Raw genomic sequence first — 19236 nt, forward strand, 5'->3', positions numbered from 1 at the left:
TCAGCAGGATCTTAAAGGAGTACTTCACCCCAGATAATCTCTAGAGTAGCTAACATTCAATAGCTGCCAGTGGGAATTGATTAGCATGATTAGCATGATTAGCATGAGTAGTGTCATTTATATAACGTTAATGCAGGAGTCAAAGCTTTTTTATGCTCTGTGTTACTAATACACACTGAGTGAAATGTTGGTTTTTAACTTTAATGTGCTGGTTTTAGTTTTCACACTCACTATAAATGTGTAAAAAAAAATTAAGCATGAAAAAGAAAAATATAGAAATTAAAAATAAGAAATTATGCCAAATCTCCTGCTTATTACTGTAGTGTTGATGCCAGTGATTTCTCAGAAGAGTTTATTTTAATGTATTTTTATAACGATATCCATATTATAGAGTCATATCATCCTGCCTTAGTCTCACCAGTGACAGCAAGGTGCTTTTTCATTTTATAGAATTTTGTACACAAAAGATACTCTACCTTCAAAGATATGTTTTCTTTTAATATGAATATTTTTCCTGGGAAGCCGAATGTAGTGTAGATTTAAAACTCGTTTAATTAAACCTTAATGTTTTAAATGCCAACGCTACACTTGGTTTTTGAAGGTTGAGCAGGAGAGGAGAAGACACCTTTATCTCCATTAATCAGGAAACACACTGAGAGCTTGACTGCAGTTTAAATTAGATTTTGTGCTGAAAAAAATGTTATTTTATAAAAGGGTAAAACTGAAAGTAACACAAAAAATGACTCCAGAATTCTGAACATGGGGTTAAACATTCAGCTCTGTTTGTATTTTAATGCAGCCATCTTGTTAGACGCCGTGTTCTCTGCCTGATCATTCAAATCTCTCTCACCGTGAAACATTCTGCATTCCCGGGACTGAGAGGGGTGCAGTGACCTTCTCGCCCAGCCATCAGGAGGTTTCGATTATTTTATTTATTTAAAAAAAACAAAAAAAAACAATTATGTAAACTTCTATCACGCTGCTGTTGAATTCTGGATTCTGATTGGTCAGAAGGTGCTGATTAATTATCTATAGCAGCAGTGCAGCTAAAATTCACAGGTTTGTATTAAAGGGCTTGCTCTAATACATTATCATTTCTTTAGTAACAGCTTGTTCACAGGGACGTGTGTGACAGAAGCTCCACTAATAATAAATGGATTTTAATAAACGTGGAATCACTGATCTGGGGAAGATTTCTGTAAGGAGAAGTTTATTTAACATTCAGTTCAATTCAGTTTTATTTGTAGAGAGCTTTTAACAATGGACATTGTCACAACACAGCTTTACAGAAATATATAAATTTTTATATAATTTTAAATAATGTGTATAATTTTATATAAAGTTTTAATGATCAAACCAGAGGTATCCCTGAGACGATATGAGGAAGAAACCTTGAGAGGAACCAGACTCAAAAGGAAACCATCCTCATCTGGGTGACACCCGATAGTGCGATTATAAATCATTCCCTTCTATAACTGTGTACTATAAATTCAAACAGTGAGATTGTGTAACCAGGAACTTATAAGTATGAGCACCAGTGTCATTTCTGAATCCATTATAGTTTTAACTTAAAGTCAATTGTATTGACCTGAAGTTATCAGTTCTTCACTGATGGAGACTTGCGTGCAAATCTGTTCATAGTAATTGAAGTCCTAGGCTGTCCAAAGAAGAACATCCACAGACATCTTTATGGTTTCTATGTGGAACCATCCTCAGTAATCTCATGGTGATCTTCAGGCCGTCCATGTGGGCCATCCTCAGCAGCAGCGAGTAGCATGTGTAGCTCGACAGAGAGAGAGAGAGAGAGAGAGAGAGATTGTTAGGTATGCTAATTGTCCTCTAATGGCTAAGGACAATGTACTTTGTGTACTTTTTTTTTGGACAATGTACTTTTAGACTTAAACACTGAGACTGTGTCTGAGCCCCGAACACTAAGTGGAAGGCTGTTCCATAACTGTGGGGCTTTGTAAGAGAAAGCTCTACCTCCTGCTGTAGCCCGCACTATTCCAGGTACCAACAAACAGCCTGCACCTTTTGATCTGAGTGGGCGTGGCGGATCATAAAAGACAAAAAGTTCGCTCAGGTACTGTGGCAGGAGACCATTTAGTGCTTTATAGGTCAATAGTAGTATTTTATAATCAATATGAAATTTGATTGGGAGCCAGTGCAGTGTGGATAAGATAGGGGTGATGTGGTCATATCTTCTGATTCTATGGAACAGTTTGTAACATTTTGTAACTTTTAAGTTTTCCAACATATTTTTTTTACGTCTTGCAGTTTCTCTGTAACACTACTTTTTTTTTTTTTTTGTCTTATTTTTTTGTCATTACAAGAGAATGAAAAAAGGAGACTGGTGCGAGAACAACTATTTACATTTTCTGTATATTACAGCACTACCTACTGCACTTGATTCGCAGTGCAGTGAGACATTTGTGTAAAAACAGATTATATTTTTGGTAATTTGTCCTAACTTTATCTTGATCAACCCCCCCCCCCCCCCCCCCCCCCAACAGCGTGTCTCTCCCAGAGGAGCCCCCCAGCGCACCCCCGCAGAACGTGATCGCTAGTGGCCGTACCAACTCGTCCATCATGATCCAGTGGCAGCCTCCCCCTGAGAATCAGCAGAATGGCGCGCTCCGGGGATACATCATACGGTCAGTACCTATAGCACCACCATCAGCATTGGTGGTGTCATCAGCATTCCAGTACCTGTCTCAGGTGTGTTGAGAACTGTCTTTTTCACTCTGTCCCTATCTTTCTCTCACTGTCTCTCTCTCTCTCTCTCTCTCACTCTGTTTCAGTAAGTCAAATCAGTAAGTTTTTGAGCTCAGGCCTCTTTTCAACACTGACAGACTGCAGGTTGTTTCTGGCACAGCGGACATAAATATTTATGCCAAACGTTAGGGCCCATATGGTGCACTCGATCTCCAGAGAGAGAGAGGGAAAGAGAGAGAGAAAGTGAGAGAGAGAAATTGAATAGCAGGAGATATAAAATGATTCATTGTCTCCCTCTATTGTTTGCTTATGGAAATGCAAGGTATTAAAATACTGATTTAGTCCTTTTAATCTTGTAACGTTAGCAAATAAGAGAGTGAGAAACATCCAGATAAGGACAGGGAGCCATATTGTTCAAACTTTGCATGTTCAAAAACTCAAATTACTACTTCAAATAGTCTTAGTGAGGCAATCTGATTAGTGTCATTGAATGTGTGTGAAAGAAAAAGAAAAGATTTTCTCAGCTGTTATGACACAACCATTTGACCCAATGTGTTGAAAGCTATGAGAGCTGTGATTCCGTTGAGTAACGACTACTCCCACTGCATGGTCGGCTGAAATTATAGGCCTCGCTGGACAAACCCACAAAGAAGTCCATTTTAACAGCATGTTTCAGAACACACAGATTCCTCAACAGACAGAAAGCAAGGGGAAAAAAACAAACAAAACCTCGCTCTTTACTTCATATTCCTTTTTAGACTCTTTGATACAATTTCAGCCTGATTAAACTCTTACAGTCCTAGAGGCTAGGAAGAGAATTCACACCTAACAGAGATCCGTTACACTGTTAATGTACTCAGTGTTAAAATGTCCATTTAGAAAATGGGAACCTATAACAATCAACACCAAACATCAACATTCACCAATAACCACCATCAACACTCTAGAGTCATTTGGTTTTACAGAGTTCAGTAAAATATCTGAATGATCTTTGGGGTGTTGATTGGAGGATGTTAGGTCATTCACTAATTAACCAGTCAGTAGTTCCTGATCACTCATCTGTCCATTACTGACTCCGGTGTATCTTCCAGTTACCGTCTAACTGGTCTCCCAGTGGACATCCAGTACAAGAACATCTCCAATCCCGAGGTGACCAACCTGCTCTTGGAGGATTTGATCATCTGGACCAACTATGAGATAGAAGTGGCGGCATATAACGGCGCTGGACTGGGAGTCTACAGCCACAAAGTGACGGAGTGGACACTACAGGGAGGTACGGGCCTGATCCAACAAAAACCTTTAGATCCTGGACATTAAAGTATTAGTTCCAAATCCAGAGGTTTATTCCAAATGATTAATGATTAATCTCTCTCTCTCTCTCTCTCTCTATTTATCTGTCTCTTTGTACCTGTCTGTCTGTTAGTCCCTACTGTTGCTCCAGGTGATGTTCAGATAGAAGCTGTAAACTCCACCACCATACGCTTCACCTGGACTGCACCCAATCCTCAGTTCATCAACGGCATCAACCAGGGATACAAGGTCAGATTACACACACACACACACACACACACACACAAAGAGTGTATTTTTGACACAATAAATATGCACAGAGATGTATCCATGTCTCAGAAACCATTCTGTATAAGTTTCTCTCTCTCTCTCTCTCCAGCTCTTAGCGTGGCAGGCGGGGCAGGGGGAGGAGCTTACAGTTGTTACGGTTCGGCCGAATTTCCAGGATGGTGTCCACGTCGGCTTCATCAGCGGCCTAAAGAAATTTACAGAGTATTTCACATCAGTGCTGTGTTTCACCACACCGGGGGATGGACCACGCAGCCCTGCCCAGAGAGTACACACCCATGAAGACAGTGAGACACACACACACACACACACACACACACGCAAAATAAATGGAAATTCATTGCCTTAACAATAATGTGAAATTCTCTCTGTAGCTCCCGGTGCTGTTGGTCATCTGAGTTTTACTGAAATCCTTGACACGTCTTTGAAAGTCAGCTGGAGAGAACCGCATGAGAAGAACGGCATCCTCACCGGTGCTGCACCTTTATTTATTCTCTGTATTTTAGAATTGCATGGTTTAGTTGATTCTCTCTGTCAAAATCAGCCGTAAAACACCACGTCCACAACAACAATCTGTTTGGAAGTAAAGAGGAGTTGCAGTAAATCTCTTCCTGAGGCATAAAATTCAGCTCCTGAAATTCACTAAGCCTCATTGGTGCTACAGCTGGAGCCTTGTGTTTATAGTCAAATGAGACCAAAATTGAACGTTTTGGTCATGAACTCCATCAGCAATGTTTGTGCAAAAAAGCATACTGAGAATACAAGTTAAAGCCCTCAAACTCACTGTGAAATATGGAGGTGGATCAGTGATGCTTTGGGGCTGGTTTTGAGAACAACTGTTTTTTTGTGTGTTTTTTTTTAAATATGGGTTTATGTGTAGATGGAGACTCAGTGCTGTTATTCTCTACAGAGGGCTAGAGCATTCACCTAACATTAACTTATGGGGTGCCAATAATTTTAAAACCAGTGTTTTGGTGAAAGGGATTTACTACATAAGAAAACTTTCAAACAGTTGTGTATGTGTAAAAATATCACTTATTATACGTGTTACCCAAGAGGGTGGCAATAATTCTGGAGTTGAGTGTAGAGTGTGTCTGTGTGCAGGGTACCGTATCTCGTGGGAGGAGTTTAACCGGACGAACACACGTGTCACACACTACCTGCCCAACGTCACTCTGGAGTACCGCGTCACTGGATTAACTGCGTTAACTACCTACACGATCGAGGTGGCGGCCATGACGTCTAAAGGACAGGGACAGCTGTCATCATCCACCATCTCATCAGGGGTACCACCAGGTACACACACACACACACACACACACAGATCATATGTACACAAAATAACGACAGGCATGTCTGGCCGTTAATTCTGCTGATTCTTGCTCGTCCTACCTCTATTTGGAGGTAGATCCCACATGTGTGAGGGCGGGTTGGGCCTAATCTGTGACTGTAGGGAGTGGGTGAGAGGAGGTGTGGCTTAGTGTTTAGCATGATCGCCTCGCACCTCCGGGGTTGGGGGTTCAATTCCTGCCTCTGCCCTGTGTGTGTGTGTGTGTGTGTGCAGAGCTTGCATGGTCTCCTCATGCCTCAGGGGTTTCCTCTGGGTACTCCGGTTTCCTCCCTGTCCAAACACATGCATTATAGGCTGATCAACATCTCTAAATTGTCCATAGTGTGTGAATGAGTGTGTGTGATTGTGCCCTGCGATGAGTTGGCACTCCATCCAGGGTGTCCCCTGCCTTGTGCCCTGAGTTCCCTGGGATAGGCTCCAGACTCCCCGTGACCCTGTGTAGAATAAGAGGAACAGAAAATGGATGGATGGATGGATGGATAACTCTCCAGATAAATGGACAATAAAGCTAATAAGCTACAGCTAAATATAATATAGTGCTTCATTTCCCCAAATGTAATCATTCAGAAGTGTATTAATTTGAGAGGATATTAACTTTAATGGTAGTGCCCAGGAGACTCATTAGTGCTCTAATCCCTAATCCACACTGTAATTTTCACAGTACAGTGGATACTACTGTGGATATAAAAATCTACACAGCCCTGTTAAAACTGCAGGTTTTTGTGGCCAAAATAAATCAAAGGAATTTCCAACTTCAATTCAATTCAATTTTATTTGTATAGCACTTTTAACAATGGGCATTGTCACAAAGCAGCTTTACGGAAATATATAAATTAAGGATATAAATGCTAAATTTATGAATTTATCCGTAATGAGTGAGCCAGAGGTGATGGTGGCAAGGAAAAACTCCCTGAGATGATATGAGGAAGAAAGCTTGAGAGGAACCAGACTCAAAAGGGAACCCATCCTCATCTGGGTGCAACGGATAGTGCGATTATAAATCATTCCCTTCTATAACCGTGTACTACATGGACACATAGTGCGATTGTGTAACCAGTAAATTCATTACAGTTTTCACATGAAGTCTGTTTGTTGAAGTTATCAACTGTTCCATTAAAGGATATTAAAAGTCCAATATGACGGTAACAGAACAGCATTTCAGTGTCATTCACTATGTAACTTCAGGATTAACTATCAAAAGTAATACTTACTGTCGGTTTGTGCTCTCTGTAGAGCTTCCTGGTCCTCCAACTAACTTGGCTATCTCCAATATTGGTCCTCGATCAGTTACGCTGCAGTTCAAACCAGGTTACGATGGAAAGACCTCCATCTCCCGCTGGCAGGTAGAAGCACAGGTGAGCTACTCATTATATCAGAGTAAATGCAACAAAGCTTTTAGGAGGTAAATATTATTTTTCAGGTATAAGACTATAAGACCTAAATCACCTGCTTTACGGTATCATTCATGGGTGTGGCTGCTGGTTCTCTATTCTGTTTTCAGATCAGTGTAATTGGAGAAAATGAGGACTGGGTGATGGTTCATCAGCTGACTAATGAACCTCATGCTCGATCAATGGAAGTACCTGCTCTCAACCCCTACACCTTCTACAGGTACTGCACATGTAGTACAACTCATATAGCTTCTAAAAGTACAATATCTTTTGTACAAACCATAATCATTTTGCAGGTACCACAATTTTATTACATCTCACACACCTTCTACCGGCACTATACCTTTACTACACCCCCCACCCACACACACACCTATTACAAGTACTACACCTTTACTACATTACCCACACATTCTACAGGTAATACAGTAGAACTTTACTACACCCCCCCACCTGCTACAGGTACCACACCTTTACTCAAGCCCCCCCACCTTCTACAGGTTCCACACCTTTACTATATCCCACCTTTACTACATCCCAAGTTCCATACATTTACTATATCTCCCCATCCCAACTTCTGCAGGTAACACACCTTTACTACGTATCTTCAGCTTCTACAGTTACCTACAATTTCTAAAAATTCCCCACTACCTTTAATACACTAATTGTACCATCTGCAGGTATCACACCTTTAGTACTACCATCAAATTTTATGGTACACTTTAAAGGTCTTTAAAGGTACAATACTTAGCACAAGCCCTACATATCCTCTTCCATCATCAGTAGATACTCTTGGTACAAATGGAGTAAATGGTCTGCTTGCTTGTTCTGTTGTTTGATGTTTATTTGGTGTCACCTGCAGATTTCGTATGCGTCAGGTGAACATTGTGGGCACGAGCCCACCCAGCCAACCTTCTAGAAAGATCCAGACCCTGCAGGCTCCACCTGACATGGCTCCACTTAACATCACACTGCGCACAGCCAGTGAAACCAGCCTCTGGCTCCGATGGGTGGTATGTCTTAAACACACATACACTGATTGAGACATTATCACAAGCCATTTCGGTTCCTGTCTATCACGTGTTTTCTCCCAGTTAATATAAAGATACTTTTTGGACTAGAATGTATGAATGTTGTGTAATTTGTGTTCCAGCCCCTGCCAGAGTGGGAGTATAATGGAAATCCAGAATCTGTGGGTTATAAAGTGCAGTATAGTCAGATTGGACCTCAGGCTAAGGTCCTAACCCACGTTATTCTTGACCGTTTGGAGAGGGAGTTTACCATTGAGGATTTGGAGGAATGGACCGAATATGAGGTCAAAGTCCAAGCGATTAATGGCATTGGAGCTGGACCATGGAGCCCACCTGTTCGAGGACGGACCCGAGAGTCTGGTAAGATATTAAATTGCTTATTTTTTTCATTACTAGTACTAGTAGTCTGTTCAGTTTCATTCAGTTCAAGTCAAAGTTGGTGGTAAAATACATGCAGAAGGTAGCAAAACTGAAAATGCAGTACCTGTAGAGGCTAGCAGAGGTGTAGTAAAGCTGTGCTACCTGTAGAAGTTGGATTGGGTTCAACTTTTGTACCTAGAAAAGGTTTGCTTATTTTATTTAAGGTACAGTACCTGTGGAAGCTATAGGTTTGTGGTAAAGGCATTTTAAAGGTATAGGGTTGTATTAAAGGTGTGGTAGCCGTAGGATGTTTGGGGAGCAGGTGGTTTCACATTAAATGTTTTTAACATGTAGTTTGCATATTTTATTTAAGGTGCATTACCTGTGTAGGAATGTAGAAAGTGTAGGGGATGTATTATTGAAGTGATAACTGTAAAAGGTGTAGTTTTGGGACAGTTTTGCACTCTTAAATCAATTATAAGGTAGTAACACTATATAACATCTAAGCATTAGAATGCCCTAATATGTACAACATTTCATTCTCTCTCTGCATTATTTTTCCTTCGGCATCTTTCTCAATACACGTCTTTCATAATTTCCTTCTTTTATGTGTGTCCATGCTACTCCTTGATTTTAATTAATTCAGCCTTTTTACTCGGTCAGTAAAAGAGGGTACACGTGCGCTTTAAAACTCCAGATAAGGTCTCTGACATTATGTCTCCCTTTATTATCATCCTCTTTGATTTCTCACATAACTCTTTTGTTGTATGTGCTGGAGTCTGGAAATAAAATTCAAAAGCATATGAGCAGTAGACAAGGCTGCTCTCTGTGGTTATGGTGTGTGTGTGTGTGTGTGTGTGTGTGAGTAGAAAATTCAGAACATGTGTAGCTGTCTTGGCAAATTCCAGGGTTTTTTGTTGTTGTTTTTTGGTCAAGCAAAGTCATGCTCAGACCATGATAATAGATAACCGTGTGTGACCATTTTCTAGTTCCTTTTATTCTAAAGAATCTCGCGTATGTGTTACTGATGATAATTTCTCTGTTTTTTTCTCTTTCACTCTCTAGTGCCCTCCTGTGGTCCGTCTAATGTCTCAGCTTTCTCCACATCCTCCAGCAGTATTCTGGTTCGCTGGTTTGAGGTTCCTGAGCCTGACAGAAATGGTCTCATCCTTGGTTACAAGGTCATCATCAAATAAAAATACCAATAATTTTAACTCCTAATAATAAATTTCAAAATAATTACAATTTTTTGTCTTTGTCTGTTTCTCTCAGGTGGTGTATAAAGAAAAGGATTCAGACTCTCCTCTTCAGTTTTGGACAGTAGAAGGAAACACCACTCACAGTGCTGAGTTGACAAATTTGGGGAAATATGTCCTCTATCAGATACAGGTTTTAGCGTTTACACGTATCGGAGATGGACTCCCATCCACTCCTTTGATCCTGGAACGCACTCTCGATGATGGTAGGCATGACAACCACGATCGGTATCAGTCACATCAATCATAGTGTACATGAGGTGCAGAGGTTTGATAGAGCAGTGCAAGAGCTTGTGTCTAATCACAAACAGTTCAATTCAAACTCCCTGAGATGACATGAGGAAGAAACCTTGAGAGGAAGCAGAATCAAAAGAGGACTCATCCTGTTCAGGGTGACAGTGGAGAGTGCAATCATAAGTCATTACTCTTCCACATACTTCTCTGTAGGATATAAAGTCAAACAGTACCACTCAGTGTGCTTCAAAAGGATCTTTATTATGCGCGTCAGGGTCTTTTTTTATTTCATTAGAATTTTTAGCTTTAAATCTGTACTGTCCAAGTGAAGTTATCCACTGAATAATGAATGAGACTTGGGCATAAACTGTTTTCAGAAGTGCAGTCTTTAGGCTATCCAAGTGAAACCATCCACAGCCATCTTTTAGTGTATCCGTGCAGTACCATCCACAGCAATCTCACAGCAATCTTCAGGTTATCCATGGGGGTCACTTCTCATCAGAAGCAAGAGATTCTCAGGTGAAGCAGTCTCCAAGCAGAAGTAGACCATCAGGATGGACCAGGCAGGTCTTGTGGGCAGGTAGAATCAGGATCACCCGCATCTCATCAGGCAGTGAAGTGACGTGTATAGCTGGAGAGAGAGAGAGAGGGAGTCCTATAGTGGTTTAAGAGGATGTATGTTGTGTGCAAAGTACAAACAGGGACTCCAACAGGACTAGCAATGACAGCATAAATAAAGCAAGAGCCAGAAGGTAACACAGGCGTGAGGGCACTGAAATGTAACTGAAACTGAAAGGCCGTCAAGAGTTACTACAGAATCAGAAGGCATAGTTCTAGCTGTCTGTGGTCCTAGTAGAAGTCCGTCTTGTCAGATTAGATAAATAGGAGATAAATAGGAGGAAGTTACTCAACTTCCACTAATGTCCTTTACATATTCCTCAACTGTCACCTGGCTTTACTGAAACATGTGAGTGTCATGGGCATAGCAATGGAAGCTAATGCCATGTTTATGAATAATTTTACCCAGAGGTAGCATATATAAAGAAAAGAGCAGTGACCCTAAAACAGAACCTTGTAGAACACCAAACTTTACCTTAGTATTAGAAGAGAAGTCACCATTTACATCTACAAACTGATAACGATCAGTCAAATAAGACCTGAGCCAGGAGAGGGCCGTTCCCTTAATGCCTACTATATTTTCCAGTCTATGAATTGTTAACCGGAGGTCTTACACAAAAAAAACCTTCAAACAAACCTAGTCCATCTAATCACTGAAAATAAGGTGGATACTAATGCAATAACACATCTTTGCGTCGCCCAGGCTATGACGCTAATATTATAGGGGTGCTATGGTACATAGCCAGTGCTAAGGGAGATGTTGATTAATTTTAATAGATGTTTGAAAGCTTCTGCTAATATATGTTTGAGGAAATGTGTAGGTAAGTGTTGTGTATAATGTAGCAGATTGATTGATTCTAAGCATTCAGACATATAATCAAGTTCTTTGGGGTCAGACGGTGAACCAACCAAGGTCTACAACTCTGGGAGATTTTCAGTAAAGCTGTGTTCAGTAACTGACATGACTGTACACTTGACTGTACAGATTATTGATAAATTTGTATGTTTTTCCAGTGCCTGGACCTCCAGTTGGTATTTTGTTTCCGGAAGTACGAACCACTTCTGTCAGGCTGATTTGGCAATCTCCTGCTCAGCCCAATGGTATCATTCTTGGTAAGTGTGTGCTGTAAATTACTTTTGTCTTGGATAGACAGAAAGACAGACAGATAGACAGAAAGACAAATAGACAGAAAGACAAATAGATAGACAGAAAGACAAATAGACACAAAGACAAATAGAAATAAAGACAGTGTATGACATCCTGTTTCTGATCTCTCTTCAGCCTATCAGATTGCCTATCGTCTAAATTCATCCAATAGCAACTCAGCGACAGTGGATGTGCTGAATCCGAGCGCACGGCAATACACAGTGAACTCGCTAAAACCTGAATCTGTTTACATATTCAGCATCACGGCTCAAACACGCAAAGGCTGGGGAGATTCAGCCGACGCCCTGGTGGTCACCACAGAAAAGAGAAGTAAGTCCACATCCATAGGTTTCTAAAACAGAAAAGCAATTCAAAGAAAGCTTTTTGTAAAGGATTGTTTTTTAATGTGTAACCTTTGATCTTTAGCACGACCCCAGCCTCCTCGCCATCTCGTGGTGCCTCAGGAAAGCGTGCGAGCACGAAGCGTACTGTTGTCATGGGAACCAGGCAGTGATGGTCTTTCTCCAGTCCGGTATTACACAGTTCAGATCAGAGAACTTCCTGATCAGAACTGGACTGTCCAATCAGCATCTGTCAATCACGAGGTGGTGCCATACACTGTGGAAAGGTGTGAATTTATTTAATTCACTTTAATTCATTAACACACACTGCATGAATGTGGTGTAAGCAAGGTAGTTTCAACCTACCATTCACTTTCTATGTGCATGCAAGTGACAAAGTGACATTTGAATTGAGTATTTCAGTTCTATGCAAATTGGGTATGACATGGTAAAGGAATAAATACAAACTATTGGCTCGAATGATTCCTCAGACCAATCCTATGGCGCATGGGGTCTGAAGTTTCTTCTGTTCCCCAGTCAAAACCTTAGTTCCTACCTGCAATTAATTCCTAATTCCTAACATTTCTACAAGAAACTACAAGTGACCCGAGAGACTTGTCACCTGAAACTCTGGGCTAACACACACTGAGATAGCCAGTGTACACGCATGAAGTGTGTTAATGCAATTATGAATTGAGTTAAATGAGAGTGTTTGAGAGTAGAATGTGTGTATTTCAGATTGAAGCCCTTCACCTCATATCAGTTTCGTGTAAAAGCCACTAATGATATCGGAGACAGCGATTACAGTGAGGAGAGTGAAGCCATCACCACTCTGCAGGATGGTATGGAAGTCTATGCATCAGTCTGTCTGTCTGTCTGTCTGTCTGTCTGTATCAGCCTGTAAGGCTCTGATTATTAGTTAATCCCAGTCTTTAGAGATCTGGCTCTTGGTTAATCTCAGTGTGGGTTGTTAATATTTTACTTCTCCTGCATCTCCCTCTCCAGTTCCTGATGAAGCTCCCATCATCCTCTCTGTTACTCCTCACACCACTACATCTGTTTTAATTCGCTGGCAGGTGAGCCGTATTTGATGTATAAACTTTCAAGAACAAAGTCATTTTTGGCGAGTTTTTTTTTTTAAATTACAAGTTTTGTAGAATGATGATGTTGCTAGTTAGTAAACCCATCAATATTCCAGACTGCTGTGTAGTCAAAGGTGTAACTTTGTTTGCATTTCATACCTGTGTGTTTGTGTTTCAGTCTCCATTGGAGGAGAAGATTAACGGGATTCTACTCGGGTACCGTATTCGTTATCGAGAGCTACTTTACGAAAGATTACGAACTTTTAACATCCAAAAACACTCTAGCTGGACCGAACTGACATGTAAGTTAATTGACTTAATTTCACCTTAATTGTGCTGTATTTATTTAGATGAACTAATTTCACTTTTTGTCTTTGTCTCAGATCCGTACAGTATGAGGAACCTCAGTGAACCATCCCTCAGCCAGTATGAGTTGGACAGTACGTCCTCTCTTTCTCTCTCTTTCTGTCTATAATTTATTATGTGGTTTCTTACACAGTGACTCAATAACTTATTTTTAGACGTATTTACACACTGTGTTCCATGTTTCTGAAAATATGTGTGTGTGTGTGTGTGTGTGTATGTGTGTGTGTGCATGTGCGCGTGTGTGCGTGTGTGTGTAGATCTGAGCAAACACAAGCGTTATGAGATCAGAATGAGTGTGTTTAATGCGGTGGGAGAAGGACCAGTCAGCTCACCACAGGAAGTGTTCGTTGGGGAAGCAGGTGAATCATAATAATACTAAAAATAAAAGATTTAGTTGGAAAGACAGCAATTCCGTCTTAAAAAAGCAGATCACTCTAAATGTTTATTTATCAAACTTCCACTGGAGATGCAAAAGGCTGTGAAACTGTTTTGATGAGATTAGCACACTGCAGGTTTATATCTAGTTAATATCTTGACCAATGATTTTTCACAGTACCCACAGCACCACCACAAAATGTTGCCATCCAATCAGCTACTGCGACACAGCTGGACGTGACGTGGGACCCGCCCCCTTTGGACAGGCAGAATGGAGACATACAGGGCTATAAGGTGTCACATACGTTCAAACAGTTATTTTAAATTTACTTTCCTTTATTTTTGTTTTATTTTTAGACCATTTATTGAATATGTTTGAACTTTTCTGTGCGTCGGCCATGTCAGGTATATTTCTGGGAGTACAAACGTAAGAACGAGACTGAGAAGTTAAAGACACTTTTTCTGCCTGATGGAGGAGTGAAGCTGAAGAATCTGACCGGTTTCACCACCTACATGATCAGCGTCGCTCCCTTTAACGCTGCTGGAGATGGACCACGCAGCCCACCCACCAGGGGGCGCACTCAGCAAGCAGGTACTTCAGGTTACTCGGTGCAGTGTGGTGTGTTCTGAAAGTAGTAGGGATTATTGCTTGCGGCTCCTATAACATGTAACACAAGAGTCATACAGGATTTATATAGAAATGACATGGACGTAATGTGAGTCTTAAAGGATGTGATGTCAGTAATACGATGGGAACATGGAAACTCTGACTCCTTGATGTTTCTGTCTTTCTCTCTTTCTCTTTCTCTCATTTCCTGTCTTTCTTTCTTTCTCTCTCCCTCTCTCAGCACCCAGTGCTCCGAGTTTTATCCACTTCAGTGAACTCACCACCACGTCTGTGAACGTGTCGTGGGGAGATCCAGTTTTCCCCAATGGGATCATTGATGGTTACCGGCTCGTGTACGAACCCTGCACCCCCATTGATGGTCAGTATTTTCGGTAAAACTGACCATTCTCAAACCCAGGATGGTCAACAAACCCAGACACTGTTTCGATGTGTTGTACCTGTGTGTGATTGGTCAGAGGTTTCTAGAACATTCTTGTTAAGTCTCTATGGTTTTGTCAACTTTAGTTTTTTATGTTTGTTGGAAAAGTTTCCTGTCTTTCTTGACTCTGCTTCCCTCCTCAGGTGTGAGTAAGATAGTAACAGTGGATGTGAAGGGAAATGCCCCACTGTGGCTGAAAATCAAAGACCTGGTTGATGGAGTTACCTACAACTTCCGCATCCGTGCCAAGACCTTCACCTATGGGCCTGAGGTGGAGGCTAACATCACCACCGGCCCTGGAGAAGGTCTGTCTCTCTCTTTCTTTCTCTCTCTCTCTCTGTGTCTCATTCTGTCTCTCTTTCATTGCTTAATGACTTTGTTTTATTAGATGCCAGAACAAAGTGCTGTAACACTGTCTGATCGTAGATGCTTGTTGCCAGTGATTATAGTTGGGAAATACTGTGAATAAAAAGCTGTATGTTGTGTAATGTAAAATTAATGTCTCCCACTGACCCCACCCCCATGTGCAGGTGCCCCAGGGCCTCCTGGTGATCCATTCATCTCTCGATATGGCTCTGCCCTCACTATACACTGGACCAGTGGAGATCCTGGAAGATCCCCTATATCACGATACGTCATAGAGGCCAGACCCTCAGGTAGAACCTCCAAGATATGGCTCTGCTTTGGAGTAACTTTAACCAGTTTGCAGTTCCCCATTCCAGCCAGTTCAGTAATCCACCCTGTCCAGTTGCTAATCTCACACAAGTCCAGTGTTTCTAGAGCATTACAGGTGCTTTCACAATATAAACACTTTCAAAAAGCTCTGCTGCCAGCTGAGCTTCCAAATAAAAAAAACCTTTTTACAAAAGCACAGAATGATGTCAAGCATTTTTTTTATCTCCTAAAAAATCAGGGGCAATTTGGGGGCAGTTGAGAAAAATAAACATGGAGGGCAGCATGCCAATGAAAACTGAAGATGATGGTGAGTGAATACGAGGAGATTTATGCTGGCTGCATACATTCAAGCTTAAAATTCCTGTGATTTTCTACAAGCTACAGCAAAGGCAAACGTCCTTCTCTTCTACAGAGTTACACCAATCTTTATTTATCTGCATTAGCTGATACTAGCTAGGACTGTATTGTTATGGGTATAGTGTGTGGATAAGCACAAAAAAGCTCCATCCAGTGATTTTTTTCAATAAAAAAGGTGAAGTTTGAAAGCAGTCTAATCCAACGTTTTAATTTATTAGTATTCTGAATTTACTTACCACTAATTATTGTTAATTATAATCCTAATTAAAAATTTGACACAATCAAGTAAAGCCAGTTTTATGCTGTACGATGTTGCTGTCACAGATAAAAATCTCACATCATAAAAGAATTCTTTGATTGTGAGTTGAGATCGGCCAATGAGAAAGAGTCAGTGTGAGAGTGTGATCACAACAGCAAACTCACAGACAACTACAAATACTGTAGTGGTGACGGAGAAAAGTAAACAAAACATGATAATGGACAGATAAAATTCTCCTTATTACCTCAAGCTCACACTGAAGAATGTTGTGTTTTCTGTACAAACTGATTTCCAGATCATGCTGATTATATTATATTATATTATATTATATTATATTATATTATATTATATTATATTATATTATATTATATTATATTATTGCAGGTCTATAATCTGTTATGAAGAACACACTCTATCACACAGGCTGTTATAGAATTCAGATTGAAATAGATTGAATCTCATACAGTGTCATGAGGAGTAATCTTAAAACACCACTGAAATCACAAAGTGTAAAACAGGGTTTGTAACTTTCCCAGTTTTCATTTCCACACAAACCAGTTATACTGACTTGCTTTATTCTGCATATAACTAAACCCAGCTATACATATCTTATTTTTATTTCTGTTCTAAAACTCTCATTCCCAGTTGCATGAACTCAGCTCCCTTCTGTAGCAGTTTCATCTTAGAAACTCAAAGGTTCAAAGGTTCTCTGCTCTAATGTGAAGCTCTCAGTGATGCTGCTTTAGTTTGCAGTGATAAAGTTAAAAGTGTGTTTGTCATCGCACCTCTGTGTTTTAAGAATTCTGCCTGCAGGCACTGTATTACAGCATTAAACCTATGAACTCTCTCTCTTTTTTCTGAAGCATACTCATTTATGAGACTCTGTAAAATATGAGCTTGTCCCAGAGGCAGTTTGAACTGCGCGAGATTCGACATGCTGAATGATGAAGTGTGAAAGGTGAAGGAATAATTTAAATACGTTTTTCCCCTCACAGTCCCCATATCTGTTGTGTTTGTGTTACAGATGAAGGCCTGTGGGACATTTTGATTAAGGATATTCCAAAGGAAGTGACATCATACACATTCAACATGGATATCCTGAGACAGGGGGTGAGCTATGACTTTCGAATCATCGGAGTGAACGACTATGGATACGGATCTCCGAGCCAACCTTCTCCTTCCGTATCAGGTTATTGTAATTTTGCCTCTGTACACCAAAACAATGCATTTGAAATGAAGCAGTCAAGATATGATTGAAGTGTAGACTTTCAGCTTTAATTCAAGGGGTTTAGCAAAAATATTGTATTAACCCTTTAGGAATTATAGCCATTTTTTTCAGACTCAGTGTTATGACATGGGCATGTATGGCTGCCAGTGGAACTGGGTCACTGGTGATTATTGATGATGTGACTGCTGATAGAAATAGCAGGATGAATTCTGAAGTGTATAGAGCTATACTTTCTGCTCACTTTCACTCAAATGCTGCAAAACTGATAGGATGGTGCTTCACAGTACAGATATTGACTCAAAACATACCGCAAAAGCAACCCAAAAGATTCTTAAGGCAAAGAAATTAAATGTTCCCCTTCAGGAACTTGAGCTGCATCGAAACGCTATGGGAACGCCTTCAGCGTTACCGCGCTCTGAATCACGTGTGTAATCAGTCCAACGGATGGGCAAGACGTCACGGGCGGGGTGACGTAGCGACCCGGAAGCATAAAAGCCCGAGCGGCAAGCACCGCGCTAGCTTTCTGTGATTCAGCAAGCGCTCTATGTAATATTATTTGTCCATAGTTTGTCTATTTTGTGTTGTCTGAGGCATGCCTAAGGCCAAGGACAAATCTAAACATAAGGGCGAGAGCAGCCAGCCTTTTAGGCTGTGTGTTCCTCCCTGCCCGCGTTATATTACGGGCGGGAATACACACAGTCTTTGCGTTGTCTGCTTGGGAGCGGAGCACGCAGAGTCGGCTCTTGAGGGAGACGGCTGCTCGCATTGCAAGCGTTTGCCGCTGCGCGAGCTTCGCTCCCAGAAGGCTCTCTTTGAGGAGGGAGCCTTCACTTGCCTGCCTCGCGGTGCCGGCCCCGCTTCTGCTGAGGCAGAGCGGCGGTTGCGCTCGTGGGGCTTCGCAGATGGATCTGGCAGAGGGAATGGAGACGAACGAGTCCCTTTCTCCTTCCTCACCCTCCACATCCACTGTCCGCTCTCTGGGTTCGGAAGCCCGCTCTGCGGTTTCTTCCCCCCGGGGAGCGGGCCCGGCGCTCCACCTGTCTTCCTCCGAGGAGATTGACGTGGAGGGCGCCGACTCTGATTTGCTGCAGTCTCCTCAATATGAGGAGCTGCTGGAGGTGGTTTTGCGGGCCGTTGCTAAACTTAGCATTGACTGGCCCGCTGAAACACGGGTTGAACCACAGGGGTCTAAGCTAGATGAGCGCTTCCTGCGCAGTAAACCGCCACCTCATAAATAAAATGTATTATTATTATTATTACCTCCACGCCAGAGCCTGCCTTTTTTCCCCGACCTCCACACCGAGGTGTCGAGGTCATGGAGAAGGCCTTTCTCGGCCCGTTTATTCAGTCCCGCCTCCTCTTACTATGCTAACGTGGCGGGGCTGGACCATACTGGCTACAGGGCGATGCCCAGGGTTGAACAGACGCTAGCTAGCTATCTGTCCCCTGGTGCGGCATCGTCCCTGAAGGCTCCGGCGCTGCCCACCAAGCCTCTGCAGACCACCTCAGCGCTGGTGGGCAAGGTGTACATGGCAGCGGGTCAGGCTGGTGCGTGTCTGCACACCATGGCGGTGTTACAGGCGCACCAGGCCGACCTGCTCAAAGAGCTGGATGAGCACGGGGAGATGCCGTCTGAGCATATGACAGAGCTCAGGCGGGCCGCTGATCTTTCTCTCCGCGCCACCAAGGAGACCGCCCGTTCTATCGGCTGGTCTATGGCAGTCCTGGTGGCAGCAGAGAGACACCTCTGGCTGACCCTGTCCGACATGAAAGAGAAGGACAGGGTCGTTCTTATGGACGCCCCGCTGGTGCCCTCTGGTCTGTTC

General features: G+C 41.9%; 1 protein-coding gene across 1 annotated transcript in view; it reads left to right on the plus strand.

The window, feature by feature from the left end:
- Positions 1 to 19236, plus strand: part of sdk2b (sidekick cell adhesion molecule 2b) — a 143323-nt gene that overhangs the window by 115853 nt on the left and 8234 nt on the right. Inside the window, exons 16-41 of the mRNA XM_034309542.2 lie at positions 2514 to 2654; positions 3807 to 3988; positions 4139 to 4254; positions 4385 to 4580; positions 4668 to 4766; positions 5398 to 5589; positions 6878 to 6999; positions 7146 to 7255; positions 7898 to 8048; positions 8189 to 8426; positions 9492 to 9607; positions 9699 to 9888; positions 11549 to 11647; positions 11817 to 12011; positions 12108 to 12309; positions 12761 to 12864; positions 13028 to 13098; positions 13283 to 13406; positions 13488 to 13544; positions 13728 to 13829; positions 14024 to 14139; positions 14251 to 14437; positions 14694 to 14831; positions 15035 to 15196; positions 15422 to 15547; positions 17207 to 17371. Of these exons, the coding sequence (XP_034165433.2) occupies positions 2514 to 2654; positions 3807 to 3988; positions 4139 to 4254; positions 4385 to 4580; positions 4668 to 4766; positions 5398 to 5589; positions 6878 to 6999; positions 7146 to 7255; positions 7898 to 8048; positions 8189 to 8426; positions 9492 to 9607; positions 9699 to 9888; positions 11549 to 11647; positions 11817 to 12011; positions 12108 to 12309; positions 12761 to 12864; positions 13028 to 13098; positions 13283 to 13406; positions 13488 to 13544; positions 13728 to 13829; positions 14024 to 14139; positions 14251 to 14437; positions 14694 to 14831; positions 15035 to 15196; positions 15422 to 15547; positions 17207 to 17371 (3701 nt within the window). The remainder of the gene's footprint in view (positions 1 to 2513; positions 2655 to 3806; positions 3989 to 4138; positions 4255 to 4384; positions 4581 to 4667; positions 4767 to 5397; positions 5590 to 6877; positions 7000 to 7145; positions 7256 to 7897; positions 8049 to 8188; positions 8427 to 9491; positions 9608 to 9698; positions 9889 to 11548; positions 11648 to 11816; positions 12012 to 12107; positions 12310 to 12760; positions 12865 to 13027; positions 13099 to 13282; positions 13407 to 13487; positions 13545 to 13727; positions 13830 to 14023; positions 14140 to 14250; positions 14438 to 14693; positions 14832 to 15034; positions 15197 to 15421; positions 15548 to 17206; positions 17372 to 19236) is intronic.

This window comes from Pangasianodon hypophthalmus, chromosome 12 (assembly GCF_027358585.1).
Source record: "Pangasianodon hypophthalmus isolate fPanHyp1 chromosome 12, fPanHyp1.pri, whole genome shotgun sequence".
NCBI classification, from domain to species: Eukaryota; Metazoa; Chordata; class Actinopteri; order Siluriformes; family Pangasiidae; genus Pangasianodon; species Pangasianodon hypophthalmus.